The sequence below is a fragment of the Sipha flava genome, unplaced genomic scaffold (genome assembly GCF_003268045.1).
Source record: "Sipha flava isolate LNK unplaced genomic scaffold, YSA_version1 173_pilon_pilon, whole genome shotgun sequence".
Lineage (NCBI taxonomy): Eukaryota > Metazoa > Arthropoda > Insecta > Hemiptera > Aphididae > Sipha > Sipha flava.
Genome location: NW_020271974.1, coordinates 804,630 through 826,473, shown reverse-complemented (window position 1 = coordinate 826,473; position 21,844 = coordinate 804,630). Strand labels below are relative to the sequence as shown.

The window sequence follows — 21,844 nt, the reverse complement described above, 5'->3', positions numbered from 1 at the left end:
AGGGGGGAACAAATTAATAAAGATTAACATTTTTTTTCCTTTTGCACACGAACCAAATCGTGATAATAGAATTATAAAGCTTTTAAATTAATTACTTTAAGAATCAAATGGTATAATTACTGCAAAGATAGTACAATAGTTTATATTATCTTTAAGACTTACAGATATATTTAATTGTGTTCACAAAAAAATATCGACTGTATTGGTTTTATTTGTACTCTGGGCAAGTTAAAATTTCGAAACTACTACAGTATTATCCGACGCGATACACGTTTGAAGCGCAAACGTTTTCACCCGTACGCATATTATATGTTCATACGGTTCGTAATATTTTTGACTTGTCAGTTTTGCACATTTCGGTGTACACGTGCGTCGTATCACATTCGGTGGACGGTTTGGAAATTCTCGAAAAGTTTTCGGGCCGCATTATTATCCGCAACGCATTAACGTGACGACAAAATTATCAATTTGTTTATCCTGCCGTTGATTGGAAATCCGAGTTATAACTGGGAGTACAACCAGCATATAGCACCGAAGTTTCTAGTCTTAAAGTTTCTTCGCGAATTTCCAGACTTCGCTAGAAAGATTTCTAGACACATGAAACGCAATAATTATGTTATCTGAAACTGTTGGTAAATTATGACCTACATGAAAACACGGAAACATATTTTTATTTTTATTGTTATTGTTAAAAACTTACTTTCATTGTTATTGTTTTACTATTGCCGTTAAGTTGGAAAAATATATAATTGTACTTCAAAAAGTAAAAGAAAATGTATCAAAGTTGTAAGTTGCATAAAAATAACCCTTTGGTCTCTTTTCCTATCGTTTAGAGCAGAGGTGTCCAACCCGCGTCCCTTGGTAGATTTTGATGCGGTCTCACTTAAATTTAAAAACCACTAACTAATTGTATAAAATATATTAATACTACGAGAACAAATTTATTTGCTGGTCGATGCACAAGTCCGTGTTTTTACCGTTGCGGCACCTTATCTTATATTATATACGGACGTGTGCATCGGGCCTAAAGATAAACTTTATTATTGTTTTATCTTTATTGGCTCCGATACTAATATCTTGTGTCATTTATCAACAAATAAAAATAAAATACCTATATAAAATTATTAATAAGCACATGTTATCTAGTACAGACATACAGTTGTGCGCGCGTGATGGTCAGATGTTCAAGTTTTGTTCAGAACAGTGGTGTTAGTGCTCAATATTATTATTTATTTAATAACAATTTTATAATTTGTATAATAAACTAATAATCAAATAGCGAAATGTCGTCTAATAAGAAAAGAAAAGTAACGGACAAAGGAAAAATATTCAACGAAAAGTGGACAGCAAAATACTTCTTTATAGAAATGAAAAATGGAGCATTATGCCTAATTTGTAAGGAAACCATTTCAGTTTTTAAAGATTATAATTTAAAAAGACATTATTTACAATAACATGCAACCAAAATGGACTCTTATCAAGAATTTTTCGGAAATAAAAAATTTTAAAATTAAAAAAATGTCTTTCTTCTCAGTAAATCAATATTATAAAAGCTACTTCTGAGTCCCTAACCGTTACAAAGGCTTGTTATGTAGTGTCGTCTTTGATTGCGAAAAAATCAAAACCAATTATTGATGGCTAGTTTATTAAGGAGTGTTTAGAAAGTGTTGCAGATATAATATGTCCCGATAAAAAAGCAGTTTTTTCAAAAATTAATCTGTCTCATCAAACTTTAAGCAGGTAAATTGATGATATTGGAAAGTTCATCGAAAATAAATTGGAAGAAAAAGTCCGTTCTTTCAAATATTATTCTTTGGCTATTGATGAAAGTACCGATGTATTGGACACGAGTTTTATTGGAGCATAAGTTGCTATTTTTGTTAGAGGTATTGACAATGAATTCAATATATCTGAAGAAATGGCTTCTTTACTACCACTGAAAGACACTACAAAAGCTCGTGATTTGTTTGAAGTAGTAGAAACTACACTGAATAAATTTTCTTTAAACTTGGTCAATATATTAGGTTTAGTTACGGATGGTGCCTCTGCTATGGTAGGTAAAAAAGAAGGACTTATAAAATTAATAGGAGACCATGTGGTTTTAGTTGGAAAAAAGATTTGATACAATACCACTACATTGTTCATCAGGAAAATTTATGTGCGAAAGCTTTGAAAATGGATAACATCATGCAAATTTTCATAAAATGTGTTAAATTTATTCGAGCTAGAGGACTAAATCATCGTCAATTTCAAGATTACCTTAAAATCATGGAAGTAGAATCTGCAGACGTTGTATACTTTCAGAAGTAAGGTGGCTTCGTCGAGGTAAAATGCTCAAAAGATTTTATGATTTGCGAAAGGAAATAAAGTCGTTCATAGAGTCAAAAGGAAAACCTGTCATAAAGTTTGAAGATGAAAACTACCTTATGGATTTAGCTTTTTAGTTGACATAACTGCTCAATTAAATGAGTTAAACGTACGTCTTCAAGGTAAAAATCAACTCATTAGTAATGTTTCAAATAATAATTGCTTTTGAACTGAAACTTAATTTATGGTAAAATAAAGTTAAAGAGAATAATTTTATGTATTTCCCTGGCCAAATGCAATCCCTAGAGTAGCGAGAAATATGCTTCTTTGATTTTAATTTTAATTAATGAAATCGAAAACCGTTTTGAAGATTTTCGTAAGAATAGTCAACTCTTTGCTATTTTCTCAACACTATTTTCGATTGATATTACTTCTGTGGAAACTAAATTTCAAATGGAATGAATTGAGTTGCAATCAGATATTCAACTCAAAGAAAAATTTAATTAGTTAACTTTATTAGATTTTTATAAGTTATATCTACTCAAAGAAACACATCCAATGCTTCATGATCATGCCTTATTTATGTTCTCGCTTTTCGGCAGTACATACATTTGCGAACAATTATTTTCAAGATTGAAAAACACAAAGAGTAAGGAATCGGTCCACTATATCAGACAAGCACCTTGTTTGAACGCACCGTCGCGGAGCCTTTGAAAAATATTTATTGCCAGCCGGCCGCGCGACACACGCGAACGTGCGCTCTGAAGAAGATTATGAAATATGGTGAGAGGAGGAGATGGTGATGTTCAAGGACAACAAAAGGCCAAAGAAATGATAGACCAATTAATAATAAGCCCTTGGGCACAAACCAAACTTATTATTATTAAGGTTTACAGACAATAAGTAAATAAAAACAATCTTATCTCGGGTGATGGTGATAAGGGTCCAACTGATAATCGCTACACCTGACTCCTAGAAGGCAACGTAAATAAGCACTGCTACCAACCGGCAGACCGCAACGGACAACAATCGTGGCGATGGATGGCTTGTGTCGGAAACGAAGTTGGTACTACTGGCGTACGCGACGCGCACGACGAAGCGACTTGCAAAAAAGAACCATGGGTGAAAACCACGTGGACGCCAATGAAACCAGAGTGATCGCGAACCGAAAACAGGTTAACGTACGGGAAACGCACTCGAAGAGGAACTGTCTAACACGCACAAAATCGAGTTCGTGTAATACGTGCACGGTGATGGCCCAATACCACTGTCCACCAACCAACCGACGCGATAAACGGGGCGTAAGGACGCAAGGCCGCGAAAGTGACCATGAGGTCGACAATATCTAAATAAAGACGCGTTGACACTACACGAGGTGACACACACATGAGATCGACCAACGGTCGCGGATCAAACGCACGACAGACGACAATCGCGTACCAAAAGGGAATCGGCGTTATGAATAACACATACGGAAAGCAAAACGGGGCAGGTGCGATAGTAATCGGCCGGCTAAGCGCGAACGTGTGTCGCAAGAATCAAAACAAGTTTTTCAGCACACACTACCGCGATCAACGGCCCGGACGACCGGTGTGAGTAAAAAAGAGAGGGCGCCGACGGTGGTCTTCGCGAATCCTCTATGCTCGTCGCGATGGTGCACAAACACACCTTGAAAGTTGTTTAAGGATTGCTACAACTTCAATCGATCCAGATATTGATTCGTTACTTTCACAAAAAGAGAAACTGCAAATTTTCCATTAGTTTTTTTTAATTTTTTTTTTAGTATAAATAAATATATTTTTATGTCTAATTATAATTAAATATTAATACATTTAAAAATATTTCGGCTTATTATTCGCTATTGTAAAATTTTAAAAAAATGTATTGTTGTATTATAGAATATAATTTAATTATTCAATTTGAATGTATTATTATTAAAAACAAGTATGTGGCCCACAACAACAACACTCTACTGATATGATGTGGTCCAGTCTTCACAAAAGGTTGGACACCCCTGCTTTAAAGCATCATTATTACATTATAGTTAGTTGTATTATTCTGTTCATAACTTTCTTTTTCACAATATTTTATACCATATACATTAAGTGGAGTTAAAATTTGTAGATTTTTTTTGTAGACACGATTTTCTAAGGCTTAGGTTTTGAACATGTTAAGTTAATTATCAGTAGCTGTAATTATCATATAAATATAGTAGTATGTAGAAAAATATATTCACTGTTTCGAAATTAATGAAAATATTGTTATACGGCAAGTATATAATGCTTACTTTGGAATTTCAGGAATAATTTTATTTGTTTAGCTGAAAATGTATTTTCTATAAAGAATAACGGAATTGTGGATTAGATATTATTTTAATAATTCAGACTAGAATTATTCATAGATACATAATATTAAATGACTTTATATTACAACTAGGGATTCATGAAATGTTATGAAATTAATTTTTTTGAAATATTTCATATAATATTTCATTTTGATGAAAAAAAAAAAAATCGATTATTCTAGATAGGATAAGACTTAACAGTTGGAATATCACAGAAGAGTGAATAGGTGAGAGTAGTATTGGTTTTTTAAATTTGAAACCAGTGTGTTATTGCTTTCGAAAATACAATTCTGAATGAAAAAGGTCAGTTTACATTTCTAAAGATGGTTGATATAGGTAGAAGACGAACCAAATTTATTTATGAGATAGATGAAAGTTTTAATCTCCTAACTTCCACCAATATAAAAGCATCTAAAATTTGGGAAAATTCAAGTGTCTCTAAAAAGCAGAAACTTCATTTAAGTAATTCGAAACTATGAAATGTCTTTTACTTAATTACTAATATCGCTTAATGGAAAATCGTTTAAATACTCGACATTCTCAAACTCAAATGTTTTAACGCTTATAATTCATTTTTACCACTTTCCGGTATTCTTTTTATTTTTTTTTTTTTTTTTTTTGACTATATAAACAACAGTTCACATATTTATTTGTCATATACTGAATGAAGCATAAAATGCATTGTTTTTATCGTTTTAAATCAAAAAGTTATTATCATAAAGACTTGACATTAATACCAAAGGCTATTAAATCACCATGTATCTATAAACAGTAAAAATTTCTAAATATTTTCATATTTTTGGTGGCTATTAATAGGCCTATGAAATTGTCGTACATTTTAAATTTTTTATTGGTTTTAGTTTAACAATATTTTTAGTAAAAAAAAAAATATATAAAAATATTTATTAAATGTCGAAATATTTACTAAAAAATTTTATATAATATCAGTTATTAAGTTTAACTTATATAGCTAAAGATTAGAACGTATGAAAGAGCATAATAAGCTATCTAGACACCTGAACATTGAGATTGAATTTATCCTCTGTTACTCACCCTTTTGTTAATTTTGTAATGCGTTTTTTTGCGTTGCGTGATTTAAAATATCTATTTGTAGTTATTACCAAACTATAAATATATTTATTTACAATGGATTTACATGATTTTTCTACTATAAATATTTTGCAATAATCATTTGAAACACGAATAATTAAACCTAATAACCTAATTGTATTCTTATGTTCTCCATTTACGATTTTCGCTTTATATTTTATACCCGTGTGCTTATCTATATTTTTAATTTTTCATTCACATTGCAATTCAAAACCATATCACAATCGCGGAGGTCTAGCTAAAACTTTTAATGGCAAACAATAATATGTATTTTTTTCGTTCGAAATATAACATAAACGAAATTTATGGGAAAAGTATTTTAAAACTGCTTCTACGAACACTGTCCTTAAGTACGAGTAGGAATTATTATAAAATACATAAATTAAATACATTATATACAATAGCATAGTCAGTTGAACCGAATTCAAATCCACAAGATAGTTGGATTTCAGTTTGATTTATTTAAATGCATTGTTCACTTCATAATCTTAAAACGTAAGAGTTAGTGTTTCATTGTACAATTCAAAATGTGTGACTGTGCAAGTAATATTAAAATCAAGTTTATGAATGATTCGCATTGCAAAGTATGTAAGATGTACAACTGATATTCAGATTTTGTCTTAATATATTATATCGATTGTAATTGCTTCGAATTATACATTTTATATATTTTTGACTAATGCGAAAATTTTCACATCACACAAATATTCAGTAAAAAATCGAATTCTAAAATTTTATCAATTGCTGTACTCAATACTCAACTCTCCTTTTTTTTTTTTTTTTTTCATTACGTACAGGAATAATTTAATAGATTAGTAGTTCTGAATTTTATCTTTTAAAAAAAAATAAATCCTTTGTTAATATTTCATCAAGTATAAATCCTATAATCATTTTTTGATCTCTATACTTACTGAAATACAACATTAAATCCAGGAAGTTAAGTTATAGATAGGTATCACATTTAAGCTCATGATCCTCGTAAGATTACCCAGTTTATAATTTGGAAATGTCTTGAAACTCAATATATTCACACGTAAATTTGGAAGACAATTAATTGCAGTAAGAGTTGAAATTATGAAACTATTAGAATTTATTCATGATAACTATTCAGAGACTTTGACGAAGATATAATTGAAAAACGACATTTAGTATTGAAATTTATTTATTTTCACGTTATGTATTGCTCTATTGCACGAAGAAGTAACATTTTTTCCATAAAATATTATCTTATCGGATTTATAATTGGTCATAAGCCGAGTTGATAGAGTGAAAACGTATAGTTATGGCTGTAGAAAAAAAAATGTAGAATTACAGCAAAATTTCAAAATTGTTATGTGTGTTATGTTTCAAGTACCATCTGTAAAAGACGTTTTCTATTTTAAATCTGTATCTCCAGCATAACATATTTCGGAGACTTTTAAGATTCTAGCTAATCTAGTTACGTTAATCCATGAAAAGGTCTATCGTTGACAGTTGTTATACAGTCGATATAATACTTGAAGGCTAGTTTTTTTGGATACAAAACAAGAATAATAAAAAGAAAAAAACCGGACTATACAAAATTACTTTAAAATTAATAAAGTTGAAAACTTTTACCTGTTTAATTTTCGAGATGCAAAAATAGATTGAGAAATATTTTTTTTAGTCCCTTTGTCGGGTTTTAATGTGCGAAAAAAAGAAAGAAAAATAAATGTACAAAAGTTTATTTCAACTTCAAAAAAAACATTGATCTGTATACTATGGTATTTCATTTCAAAAGTTAAAACAAACAGTGATTACAAAAACTTGGCGATACTTTTATTGACTTTGTGTCTGCAAAACAGAAAAGATTTTGTCGAATTAAATGGTATTCAAAGTATTGAGTAAGTCTGGTAATTCATGTAGCGTGAGCAGTAGTGAGCAACGCGATTTTTTGATAAATTTTAAAATTTAAAAAGTTGCGAGTACCTAAAAATATAAAAATTTTGTATTCTCTTCTACGATCATAATTATAGCGATAAATTTAAAAAATATTTTATAGGGATTGAATTAAAAATTCGATATAATTACTATCCCGATCGCTGTTGTTCTCAAGTATATTCAATTTAATCAGTATAACGATTTTAAGCATACACTTACGGCATAAACTTACTCGTATGTTTATGATAATCATCTCATTGAAAACACTATGCCTCCGTTTTTTATACATAATACATTGTAATGTATGTATTTTGTTATCTCGTAAAATTAGCTTTAGAAGAGAAAAATATTCATTTCATTATAATATATTTAAGCGAAAACGTCGTGATTTTAATTCAACAAAACACGATTCGTGATGAAAACGAAAGCCGTCGGGCGTGGATTTATATAATTTATGTCGTATCTATCAAAAATATTTAAAAAATATAAACAAATTTGATTTAATGTCAATATTCTTAAAACAATAAAAAAAACATGTAATAAACAATGATTTAATTCAAAGGTGATAACTAGGGATGGGCATGAAATCCGAATATCTGAATTATCTGGGTATTCAAATCCGGATTATTCGGATTTATGAATTTGCTTTTTATATAACTTATAATTATTTTTAATTTCTAGTAAAATAAATAATTTTATTTTATTGTAACAAAAAATTAATATTACATTTTATGAATTTCAATTTACTTATCATGATTTTAATAGTTTTTATAATGTATTATTAGTTACGAAAATTATAATTTACTAAATTGTTGAGTTTACTTTATACCTCTATGACTTACAGTGATATCTTGACTGAATACCCAATTAACTTATCTTAACTGCATAACCTTAGAATGGTTTTTAAGATTTTCTGAAAATAAGTTAAATTTATGTAAATATAAAAATGAGTAATTGAACAGAAAAATTGAATTGAATAATCCAGATAGTTCGGATAACACATGAAATTCGGATTTCTTAAATCCGGATATGCTCATCACTATTGATAACCGTCCGGTGAGCGGCCGTTAAGTTTTTTCATCAAAACGAATGTGTACGATATCGTTTTACCTATGATTCAGTCGTACGGGTAAACGTTAGACTTCTGGATGGGTGTCGCTAAGTTTCGGCCGGTTCGTTTCCGGAACCTGGTAATGTTATGCGGCGGGGAGAATCATTAATTCGCCATCATCGCTGTCATCGTTCCACCGTTCACGGTGTTTTCTCCGTCGGTGGAGGAACGAAATAAATAAATTATACGCGATTTCAAGACGGTTACCATTCTGTCGACGCGGTTCGAATGCACCACTGTGTAGTGTTTCTCTGGTTCTTAAATCAAAACATAATCACGTTTTTATCGTACGCCCGAACACGAACGACAGTGAAAGCTACTGCAGCAGCGTCCGTCGATCCCGTTTAAACACGATACCTCACGGGAACTGTGTGTATTAATATTCTACCGTTGATTCGGCAAGGCGCAGCGTGCATTTTTTTTAATTTTTATCAAGAATTTATACAATCTGTACTAAAAAAAAAAAATACAATAAGCATAATGTATGTTTTTTAAATTGAGTGCAATAGCTTGAGTGTCTTGAGGGAAGAAACCGTCCAATGAAGGTACTTCGACGTGAATTTACAATTATTTAGGTATTTAAGTATTTATATTATGTTTACTTTATAAGGTTACATGTCCATTGTCGTTTGAGTATTTTTGTGGGTTTTCCTGGGATGAAGATAGACAGCAGCTTTTTAATGTAGAGATTATGGTGATTTTGAAGGCGATTACTAAATTTTGATTTATATAGCTTGGCTGTATTAGTGACTTTAGAAATGTGAAGATCTGTATGAAGTGTGTGGTTTGAAATATACGGAGGAGCATTGGTTACGAGTTGGAGGATTTTTGATTGGAACACTTGTATTTTTTATGTAATTGATATTTTTGATGTGCCCCAGAGTTGGATATCGTAAAGCCAGATAGGCTTAAGAAGAAGATTATAGATGTGAATTTTGGTTTTGATGGATAGTTTTGAGAATTTACCAAGAATAGGTCTGAGAAAGTTAAGTAAAATTAAGTTGGTTTAATTTTAATTTTGTTGTGTGAATGTGTTTAGCCCATGTTAGACGTTTTTCGAAGGTTAGACCTAGATATTTGGGTGTGTTGGAGTTTGGTATTGGTTTTCTGTTTATATGTACCGGAGGAAGTTGTCTGTGTCTGAGAGCAAGTACAGATTTGTTTTCATTAATTTTGACGCATCAGAGGGAGTACCAGTGTGATAGGTTATTCAGATGGCTTTGGAGAGTAGATGAAACTGTGTCAGGATCGGTGTGGGTGGCATATATTGCTTTGTCGTCGGCATATTTGGCTATTTGAGTATTCGGATTGGTGGGTTGGTCTGCAGAGTATAGATTAAAAAGAGTTGGAGATACGACTGCGCCTTGAGGAACTTCGGAAAATATTGGGGATATGCTGGAGTATTCGGTTTCTGAAATGACAAAGAAGTAGCGTTCGTTGAGGTATGATTTAAGAATAAGGTAACATGATGGGGTAGGAACAATTTTAGTTTAAAAAAAAAAAAAACCGGGTTCTAACCGCTGTTCATAAATGTTCATAAATGTATATAATATCTAATTAAAATAGGAATATTAGATTAATTATTTTTATTTATTTTTGATTGTAACGATATTGTGTTGACAGGACCTGAACACTGTTGGTAATCGCTAATCAGTCTGAATATTAATCATGTATCATAATTATGTACCCATGAGTGGCCATCAATTTTAATAAGTGAACCAGTGGCGTATTTGATGGGGGGGAGGGGCATTTACCATTATTATGATTACTCGCCCATCATACGTTCCCATAAAACTTGGTACCCGATTTTGTATTTACAATGGAAACCGATTCTAACGTCAACACTGTATTCTGTGTCGTAATCATAAGAGGTCCACATACGTTCAGAGTTCAGTTCAAACGTAACTGAACACGTATGTATACTGGTGAATCAGAACACGAGATTGGCTACTAGTATTGTCTGTCGGTTAAATACGATCAATATATAATCGAAATGTTCACTACCGACGATTTGACGTGTGCATGTTCGTTCGCGATAAATTGAAAAATCAAGTGCGATCAGTTGTGTTCACGTCACATCGTAGACGGAACGAACTTTCAGTTTTCACATAAGCACGACAATACTTGCCTGGACATTCTGGTACCTTCGTTCAGTCAAGTATCGACCAAAAACTGAACGCCGGTAAATAATAAAGTAGGATTTATTAACCATAGATGTATTTAATATGTTCCGCGTTAATAGTTTTATTTTATTGTACTGTACAGTTTATAGTTGATTCTGTTGTATTGATCCGAATCGTATTGATTAATATATTTTATGATTTTAGAATAGTCAAAATCAAACGTAAAAATGTTGCCCCCTTACCGAAAATTGTTCCAAATACGCCACTGAAGAGAAAAAATAACGTTCAGTATACGAGTACCGACCAATAATTATAAATATAATGTAATTATTACAAGTTGAAAACGACCGGTTATACCATTATTGACGAAATTCGTGTACAGTGCACGTAAATAAAACTAAAGTAATGAAGCTTATAGTTACACGTTATTATTTTTACGTATAACGTAATGTTTGCAACTGCTGAGGTCTAAAAGGATTATATTTTAAATGGCCAGAGCATATATTTTTGTTTTCGGCCGATATGTAGAAAATGTTTCGCTACACGTAAACGCGGAAATTTGACTCGAATAAGACAAAACGTAATCATGATACGGAATGTTTTTAAATATTTTTTTTTTTTTAATTATACCCCGAATAATAAATATCTGTCTGTAGGTGGAACAAGCCATACAATTTTGAAATTTAGAAGTTTTTTTACTAGGAAGGTTTTTCGTAACCACATAACCCAAATGTAGTATTAAGCGCAATATCAACAATATACAATATAGATCATAAAATATGCAAGACACTTCTCAAAAAATTACTGTATATTGATTTCGCTATAGAAAACATTTAGTATAGCATTTTGAGATACAAAAAAAAACAATTGATACAGTAAAATTGTACGCAATCAATAATTATATTTAATTAGGTTAAGCAAATTTATAAAAGGGAGAAATATTAGAAAATAAAGATGTCTTTGTAGTGGTCGAGTCACATACTCGACCACTACAAAGACATATGCCTTATTTTCAAACTTGATTGGTTAATTGTTTTTATTTTTAATTTTAATATGTATACATATATATATATATATATTGTAAACAGTATACCTTTTTCAAATTTTATTGGTTAAGAGGAGAAATCTTTAACACTGAAGATTGTTTGACGGATGGAGAATTTGATACCAACGGAATACCTGTTTTATATGTCAAACTAAAAAAAAAAAAAAAAAAAAAAAAAAAAATGTGTCTTTTGCGAAAATATTATTCAAAATTTAAATACTTAAATTATTTATAATCTGATTTGATTGTAACTTGGAAACTTATTGACAGTATTCTCTTAAACCGATAAAAACAAACAGATATTTATTGACTGTTGTATTCAACAATCAAAGTATGCGTGACTTAGAAAAATATCGAATATCTGTAGAAAAATATCTGATAAATAGTGAACTTACTACATTGGATTTCGTTTATTTATGATTATATTCAAAAAATACAAATTCAATTATATACTCGTGATTTTAAAAGATACGGATGAAACGAATTTATCGTTACCTAGCAGTATAGTATTTATATCGCGATCAAAAATATCTGATGGCTAAGTAGAACATTTGAAGTTAAATAAAATTAGAAGACCATCATACAAAAGTAAGTTCGGATTTCCATGCAGTTGGAACACTTAAATAAGAAAACAAAGCAAGTGCTTTTGTTTTTACAGAAAACCAAAAAAAATTTGGAGACTGATGGAAATGAAAGCAATAATAGTGATAATGATGAGCGTGGTTGATGAATGAAGAAGAATAAAACTCATCATTAGCATAGATGTAATAGCGAGGAGAAAAAAATGAATAACTAAAAAAAAATTAACTAAAAATAATAATAAAATACTTTATAAATTTATTAATATACCTATAGATTTTTTTTCTTTTTTTTCAATAGAACTGTATAATTATTATCTTCCGTTGCAAGGATATTAAATATTTATATGTTAATATTATTATTAATTTTATTAATTTTAAATTTTAAATAAATTTTAGAAACAAATAACCATTTAGTTGTTCCAATAAAAAGTTTATTTGGATAACTAATTATTATTTGTTTAAATTTATATTTAACACAGTTTGTAAAATATGAATTATATGTGTGAGTCTTTCGTTATATTAATTGTCTTCGTTTAAATGAATTTGATGAGTAATGAGAAATTATTGCATCTAATAAATAAATCCAAACTGAGTACGTATATTATCGTTTTCGCATCGGATATGGGCGACGGAATACGAAGTCGACGCCGAATTGTTCGTTCAAAGAAACGTATACCGTTCGACCGTATGTAATTACTGTGTATGTATATAATCTAATTATTTAATTCATACACACACACACAAACTCACTGACATAGATACGTGCACACAAATATAATTTATTATTATTCCGTAAACATTATTATTGCGTTTCGGAAACAGTCATCGTACGGTTCAATACCGCGAACAATGGACTGCTCAGACCTCGACCAATATATATATATATATATATATATATATATATATATATATATATGACAAATTATTGTAAATACGTGTGTGGTTCACGGGCTCAAAGTGAACTACGGTCGGTCCCTTTAAAGGACATAACTCGAGTAGCACCGAGACGAATTGGGTCGGACACCCAATACCCGTCGGAAAGAAACACATAACGTGACCTTCTGAGTAACACCCTTAAGAATTTTTAAGACGAAGAATTCCAGTCGAACGGATGGAAAAAGCATAGTAATATAACAACCGATGACTTTCGGTCGTGATGCTATCCTCGGATCGTAAAAGAAAAATAAAAAAAATACTGCACGATATTAATTGTATTTGAGTACTGTATTGTAGAGAGTAATGACTATTTTTACTTTTTTTTTTCTAGTATATCGTATAACGTACAAACATATGTAGTAATGCGGGGTACGATAATACGACTGCAGTCCGGCGGTGATGTTTACAGATTCGTCATAAGTTCGTTAAATTATACGCACAACATATTCAAAATGAAATAAATAAATTCAACCAATGTGGCCGGAGAAAATAAATATACTGACGCAGTCAACAATTTCGATTTGAAAATTATAAAAATAACAAAAAACGTACATTTTGTATTTTGTCAATACACTTAAAAAAATTTTTAACTACTGAAAAGTTTTTATCCGGAGCAATATCATGTATATTATGCAGATATTCGTGACCTGTTTTGATTTAAAAAAAATAATAGGTTATAAAAATGCACGAACGTGATTATATTTGATTTGTATCGATGTCATAAGAAATATTAAATAATTTTTAGTAAACTATTTTATATTTAACAATAGGTACCTGTTGTTTTAAACTTTAATATCCACAAAGAAATAAAATAGGTATTACACCAGACTTGGCGATTTTTCAAGGTGATATTAAATAGCTGAAACTTATGCAGTACGAATTTATTTATATTTTATTCTAGTAGACTATTTAATAATTACTTAATAAAATTTAATCCAATGAGTAATAATACTGAGTCAAATACAAACCGATTGGTCAATATAAATAAATGTATTCAACGAACAATTGTAAATCGATAATGTTCTGGCCTAATAGAAGGTATGAGCTTATATAAATGTATTGAACGATCCGTGTAAAGTTTACAGTTTTTATATGATTCAGAACCCATGATTTGTAGTCTTGCTGAACGTTTCTCAATTTGATCGTTATAGTAACGGTTATGCGTACACAGTAGGCAGTGCAATGTTTATAGAATACTGCAGGATAAAAGAAACTGAACGGCGGATCTTGTTTTGAATAAAAATAAAACATGTAATCCTTTAACCGTTTTCTGTGAATGATTGGACATTTCTGCAATTGAACCGATCAAAAGGTGTTTATTCTTTTCCCGGACAGGTTTAATTTGTACTTGTGGATCGCTAAACGATTTTTTTCTTGGCGTTCTTCTTAAGTGAATCCTTAATTGCTACAATCTGCGTTTTAACTATTGACGTAAATATTAATTTACTTGTACTGCGTCCCAAAGCGCCTATATTGTTATACTCGTATTACGAATATGCGAGTAGTATACATACGTAATGCTGAAATCGCTAATGTTTTTTTTTATTTGTTTTATCCGGTAATCCTATCAAGTTACGGGATGAAATTGTTTGTCACCATCGTGCTGATTATTTTACTATACGATATAGAATCGAACATCTTTTTAATCAACTTGACGGTTTTTTTAAAATAATTCGTCAAATAGCAATATCGTTATAGATGTAATATGAATAATAAATTACGAAGTATAATAATTCATATGATAATAACAACAGTCATAATATTGTACAACTATTAATATTAAATATAAGTACCTTAAAGCGGTGATAGAGTGGAACCCTACAAGGAAAATACTAAGTGGATATACAAAGAAGCGATGGATTGAAGGAATAAAGCAAGACTTAGAAATACTAGGGATACAAAATTGAGAAGAAAATGTACGAAATCGGAAGAGTGGAAAGAGGTGTTGGGAACGACAAAAACCCTTGAAGAGTTGTGATGCCAATGAGATAGAGATTAATAATAAATAATATTAACTATAGTATTATAGTCGACTTTGTAGTCTTTATGTACCTAATACTATTTTTTATTATGTTTTGTCTAATAATTTTCTTTTACATTGTTAAACTACTTTTTTCCTATTCTCACATACTTGATATAAAAATGTTTGAAATTATTTAAAGGATAAATTATATTGCCTGAAATATTTGTGGTAAATTAAAATCCACGACAAATAGTGTCGAAAACCATGTGTTATTTTTTCTTCTGAATGTTCCAAGAAAACTATATTATTGTGTAATTATAAAACGAATGCGTTAAATAAGACATTTTTTTTCAATCAGTAGAAATGTATTTTAGTATAAATTTCATAGTATCATAAAAAAATTCGTTATGAGAAAATTTCAGTAAACAGGCATTTGACTTTATTATTTTAACGATTAGCATTTTGAGATTAGTAAAACTGCATCAAGATTCTCGTTTACATTAAATGTTTGATGCATAAGGTTATATTTTAATGACTTACATTTGAAACTCTTATCCTGATATGATGATTGATCGATGTCATTAAATTTAAATCTGATTGACGCATTGTGTATTATCGGTTTTTTTTTATAATTAGTTATTGTATTAAGATTAAAATGCATTGATAGAATATTATTGAACAGTAACTTATCAAAAATTAAGTTTCTACGTGATTTTGCTTATGTTTAACTGATTATATAACTTACCATCGCAATATGTTTTCGAAAATCGTGTTTGTTTTAAAAATTTGAACGTTGAGTATAAAGCTATGCAGCTGCAGTATGTTAACATAAGGATAGATTTTTTTTTTTACATTTATATCATGTTTTTTCAATAATGTAAGTTAAATAATAATATATTTTTTTTTAATACAAAGATCCAGTATCAAAGCATTACCGAACATTATTACAAATTTTAAATTATGATTAGTGCAAAAAACTCAAGTATCATCTCGTGAACAATAAATAAATCATGGAACTTAAATGGCTTATGATTATGTGTTTGAATTTAAGCTAAACGTATATTTTTATCCATTAACGACGGAAAATATTGTATCGAATATCTTCTTGTAATTCAAATAGGTATATAATTATAAATATAATATTATAATGATAAAGAAATTTCACGTGGACCGAGGTTTCCATTTTTGATCATCGATAAGTAGTAGTAGTTTTAGCTTTAGTTTGATTTGAGTAAAAATTAATTTAATTCATTATGCAATGTTATTGAAGTCAGAGGTGTATTTGTTCTTTCAAAATACATTCTGTGATTTATTTAAAACGATAAGAAGATTAAATTTCTTTCTGGAGAATACATCTAAATATACATATAAATATATATATGTTACACTATGAATAAGGTGTGAAGTAGAAAAAAAAACCAAATCATATTAATTCAAAAAAATATTATTAAGTAAATTATGTATTATTAAGTTAGTTATGTATAAAAGAATTAAAAAATTTAAATATAATTATTTATTGGAACAATTATGATTCAGGTGGCATTTTGAGTTGCAAAATATTTCCCCAGATTTACGTTAACTCTTACATTTATTAGTTAAATGATTATTTTTAAACAAATATTTTTTTAAAAATTTGACCACCGAAAAGAAATTGTGCATCAGCTATTTCATATAAAGATTTTTTTGTAACCGACACTAGTAAAATATTTATAAAAGGTTCATTATGATTTATTTGTTTTTTTTTCACGTTTCTTATTTCAGATAATATATTATCATATTTTGTTTTCGTTAAATTTTACCGAATTTTTATTATTTTCATTAATTTATTTATTAAAACTTATAAAATATCTCTTTTTAAGAAAATAAGATTTTTTTAAAAACACTAAATGATCAAACATTAATAAACTGAACAATGGAACTCCAAAACCGATATCACCGTACTGAAGTTTAAAACTATTATACGATATCAATGCACACGATTTATTATAATGTACAATTTTTATTTTATGAAAACACTTTGTCCATTTAAAAGTATATTATGTAAAAATTATCTGGTTAGTTTACCTACAAAATAAACGTTTTACAAATATGTTTACTTTATCCAATAGGCATGGGTAGTGTTCACATTACCTGGGTAATGTCTACATTACACAATTTTTGTAATTTACCCGTAATACATGTATATATTTAAACATAGGTAAATATTTTAATAATTATTGTTATTATTGTTCATGAATAGTAAATTATCATTTTGCTTAAATTCTTTGTTATAATTGTGAAATTAATATCCATATGCTCAGGCATAGACCCAATTTAATTTTTCTATTTTAAAATACAACGCTACAATTTTTACTCTTTATAGTGATACTTTTCACAATTTAATAGTCTTTAAAACGTTGTTGATTATGTAAATGTACTTGTTAAGTAAAAACAGAATTTATTTGATTGTTAAACGCATATTTAGAAAGGCTTCGTTTTAAAATTGGCTCTTTAAACTCTAAACCAAAACCAATACAACGCCTACTGCGAGATATATTTTTAGAAACACACCAGGATCAATTTAAAGTCAATACTTCTACGTGTTTGAATTCACTGTGATAACTAGGTATGACGTGTTTTCAAATTTTTTTTTCGGAGGGGTTATACATTTTTCCAAGAAATAGGTGATTTTATAACGTTATAAAAAATACATATCAAGTATGAATTAGTAATTATATAACGAAATTATTATTATAAAAATCAATTGAGAGTAATTTATAATAGAAAAGGTAAAAGTGTATTTTTTCTTTTGTGTCAGTTCATTAATAATTTCTTCAGTTGTTACTAAGTAGTTTTTATTTAATGATAACATCGCCAAACCATTCAATCTTCCCTGGAAAACAAAAAAAAATATTACAACATAACCACATGATACAAATTAATGTTCTTTTCCTCTGCACCTTCGTAGCAAGTCATTTATGACTTTTGAAACTTTTTTTTCTTCCAATGGAGGGTTGAAACCCAGGACCCCCTTCCTGACCGTAACATTGTAAGCTTGTAAATTGTATAACTCAACAATGTAAAAACATTCGGTAAACGGAAAAAATTAAATTCGTATTAATAAAAAAAAAAAAAAAAATAAACAAATATATAATCACATACTTATTTTGGTACCAATCTTACGAGGGAACCGTGAACACTGTGAATAAGAGGTAACAAAATAATGATATACTTTCAGTCACTCGAGATCGTTTTCGTATCCCCGTCCCTTCAATAACATTTGAAAACGTTTTATACCGTTGAATATCAGATGTCCCGCACCGTTACTCGTTACGTAAATTGTAATGGAGTGCTTGCGCGTGTACCAATATTTTCAGTTCTTCGTAACAACAGCAACAACAAAAACGTAACAACGCCTGGCCTACTATAATTTTTCGCCATCGTAAATGGAATGCGCGCAGGACCCGCCGCGCCCGCACGTGCCATAGGCGCACTGCACTTTAAATAATAAAACGTTAACGCGGAAAACGAACACAATACGTTGTACTCTTAACGAACCCGACTTCAACGAGTCGACGGCACGTAAGAAATGAAAATAAATATCGTATCCACGATTATTTCGCGGAACACGTGGATTTCGACGCGCGTTCGTTTGAAAACGAGAAACATCATTATCAAGGCTTACCAGGCGTTACCTTTCGCGAGGCCTTGGGCGCAAAACTTATTTTACCCGCAACAATAGTCACCTGTAGCCAATGCTCGACTCGGCGAAATCAAAGGAGGAGAAATTTGTTTACTCTAAAGAAAAATAACGTCCACAAGACTTGTCAGCGTTATGATTATAACGTAATATTAGTGGGGGGGGGGGGGGGGCGCTAATATTTCTGAAAATCATTTGGGGCCACTCTGCGTCCCCTCTAAGATCAAGCGTCGCCTATGGCCTGTACGCAGCGATCGTAGATGATAACATCTAATACATACGATATCGGGTAACTATCGATTAGATTTAAGAAATGCGATGAAATTCAATTTCCCGCGTGTTCCGGTTTTCACGGTGTGCGCCGCGCGTCGGTGCCGTACACGACATATCAAACGTAAGGCCCTCCGCACACGGTAAAACTGTTTTACAACGAGAATCTCAAATCAGTTGCGTGAGCGATTGTTGTGCAATTAGTTTGCAATCAATTTATGTATTTACTCCGCACACGAGTTCGATCGAATTTCGACCAGTGTACGCAGTTGTATGCGAATTGATGTTCGGAAAAAACGTGCGTTTTTTTTAAAGTTTTTCGAAGTTCTTTTATAGTTAAACATTAAACTTTTGCAATATGTCGAGTAGTTCTGATGAAGATGATATAATTGACTACTATCAATACCGTAGAAAACGAAAATTAGTACGAAGGGGATATTGGACCCATCCGTATATAGAGAAAAATATGAAATGGTATTATATAATAATTATAATAATAAAATAATAATTTTAATACGTTTTAAGTAATAAATTAATCATTAATTACCATGCAACCACGCAACTGAAACCGAAATTCGACCTGCAAGCACAGTTGCACGCGACCAGTTGGAAATTGATTACAAACCGATTTGGTTTTGGTCGACAAGTGTGCGGTTTCCTATTACGCTAGATAAGCAAAATCGCCAAACGGTTGCTCGCGCAACTGATTTGAGATTCTCGTTACAAAACAGTTTTACCGTGTGCGGAGGGCCTAATACTGTTGTTTTGTCAATCCGGGTGTTTTATCGCACGCCAACGGATCTCACAAGATAATGGCACTCGCCGGGCGATTCACGTTTTATCTTACGAGATTTCCGTAAAAAAATATTTTCCAATGTACACGCCCCGTTCTGCCTTCCCCTAACGCGCCGGCCCTGATCGTTATGATTACCGTTAACAGTCGCGAACGACGCGCGTTCTACTCGCTGTTGCGATGTACTTTTGTGCGATGCCCATGTCGTTGAAACGCACTTACGCGCACGATTGCGCGTGCACGTGTTGTTGTTACGGACCTTTTGCGCACCGCGAGTCTGCTCGTGCGGAAACGTTCAGCTATGTTATACATTTCGATCAACGCGCATTGTGCGCGGTACAAACGTTTTGAATAATAAATCCGACGCACGGAGGAAATCGCGCACCGGCACCGTACGAATACCCGCGTTGCACAACACCGTTCCGACTGTTACCCGAGCGGAAAAAACCGGGATGAGATTAGGAGTAACGTTCGTTCCGTCGGCATTTATTGTTTCCACCGCACGCGGCCGTCCGGGATCCGAAACGTTACGGAAATAAAATCCAATCGGCCCACGCGCACGCGTGCGTTTGATCGTTTTATGATGATACGGCATGATGTGTACTCGCAGGTGTTTTCATGCGCTTTCGGTCGGCTCGAACGAGAATGTTACTGAACAAATAACTCGTCCCGATCGGGCGTCTCGACGACAAGTGTTTTGAACGTATGAAACAATAATTTTTTTTTTTTTTTTTTCCCGCAGACGGCGAGAACCAGACCGGCACCGACGATGATGAACAGCGCAAGAAATCGTCGCGCTACGAGCCTCTGGAAAGACGCATGACGCCCGGCGGATCGATCACGTTCACCTGCAGGATCGGTCTGATCGATCAGGCCAGACAGAGTATATCGTGGTATCACGACAACAAGCCCATCTCGATATTGGTACGCGTGTAAAAAAAAAAAAACATTAACCCTTAGGACGTGTTACCGAGCCCTAAAGTTGCGCCCTTATTGTTACAATTAAAACCGATATACCATGCACGTCTCGTATATTTACGTGTCGTGGTGATTGTACGACATGACGTGTAAAAAATGTTACCAAAACGAGTTGGACGAGACATGGTTCTTGAACATATCATTATTTTGTTTTGCCTGGTCCGGCAACCATTAAAATATTTATCGGTCATATATTAAGTTTCGAATAACACCATTTCCGAGTGATGCCTCTCAATAATATTCCCATTTGTCTTTTCAGCGGACGAATCGATACAGTGACGATCGATTTGCATGCCAGTACATTCGGTACTGATAATGCGACTGGATTTTCGAACGCGAGGTTCTCGTTCGGGTCGGGTGTATAGAATAATAATATGACGCCAAAGTGTCGTCGCATAACTCTACGGGTACCGTTGTGCGTGTGTGCGTGTGTGTGTGTGCGCGCGCGTACTTATATAAAACGAATGGCAAAAGGTAACCCGAGTAGCGAAAACTAAAACTGTGTACACTAGTTGTCAAATTAGTACGAACTAAACAATAAATATAATACAATTCGACCTTGCGGGCCGAACGGATAAAATTGATAATACTGATAATAAAAAATAACTCACAAGTCGTTGAGCGCAGACTGGTCAGCTGGCTATAGAATGTACGGAAAAAAAAAAAGAAAATAAGAAAATCGATTATGATGCACTCGCACCGTGC

At 31.6% G+C, this 21,844-nt stretch overlaps 1 protein-coding gene across 1 annotated transcript in view; it reads left to right on the top strand.

The window, feature by feature from the left end:
* LOC112680085 (fibroblast growth factor receptor 2-like) overlaps positions 1-21,844 on the top strand; it is a 121,242-nt gene that overhangs the window by 81,842 nt on the left and 17,556 nt on the right. Inside the window, exon 5 of the mRNA XM_025550081.1 lies at positions 20,904-21,085. Coding sequence (XP_025405866.1) covers positions 20,904-21,085 — 182 coding nt within the window. The remainder of the gene's footprint in view (positions 1-20,903; positions 21,086-21,844) is intronic.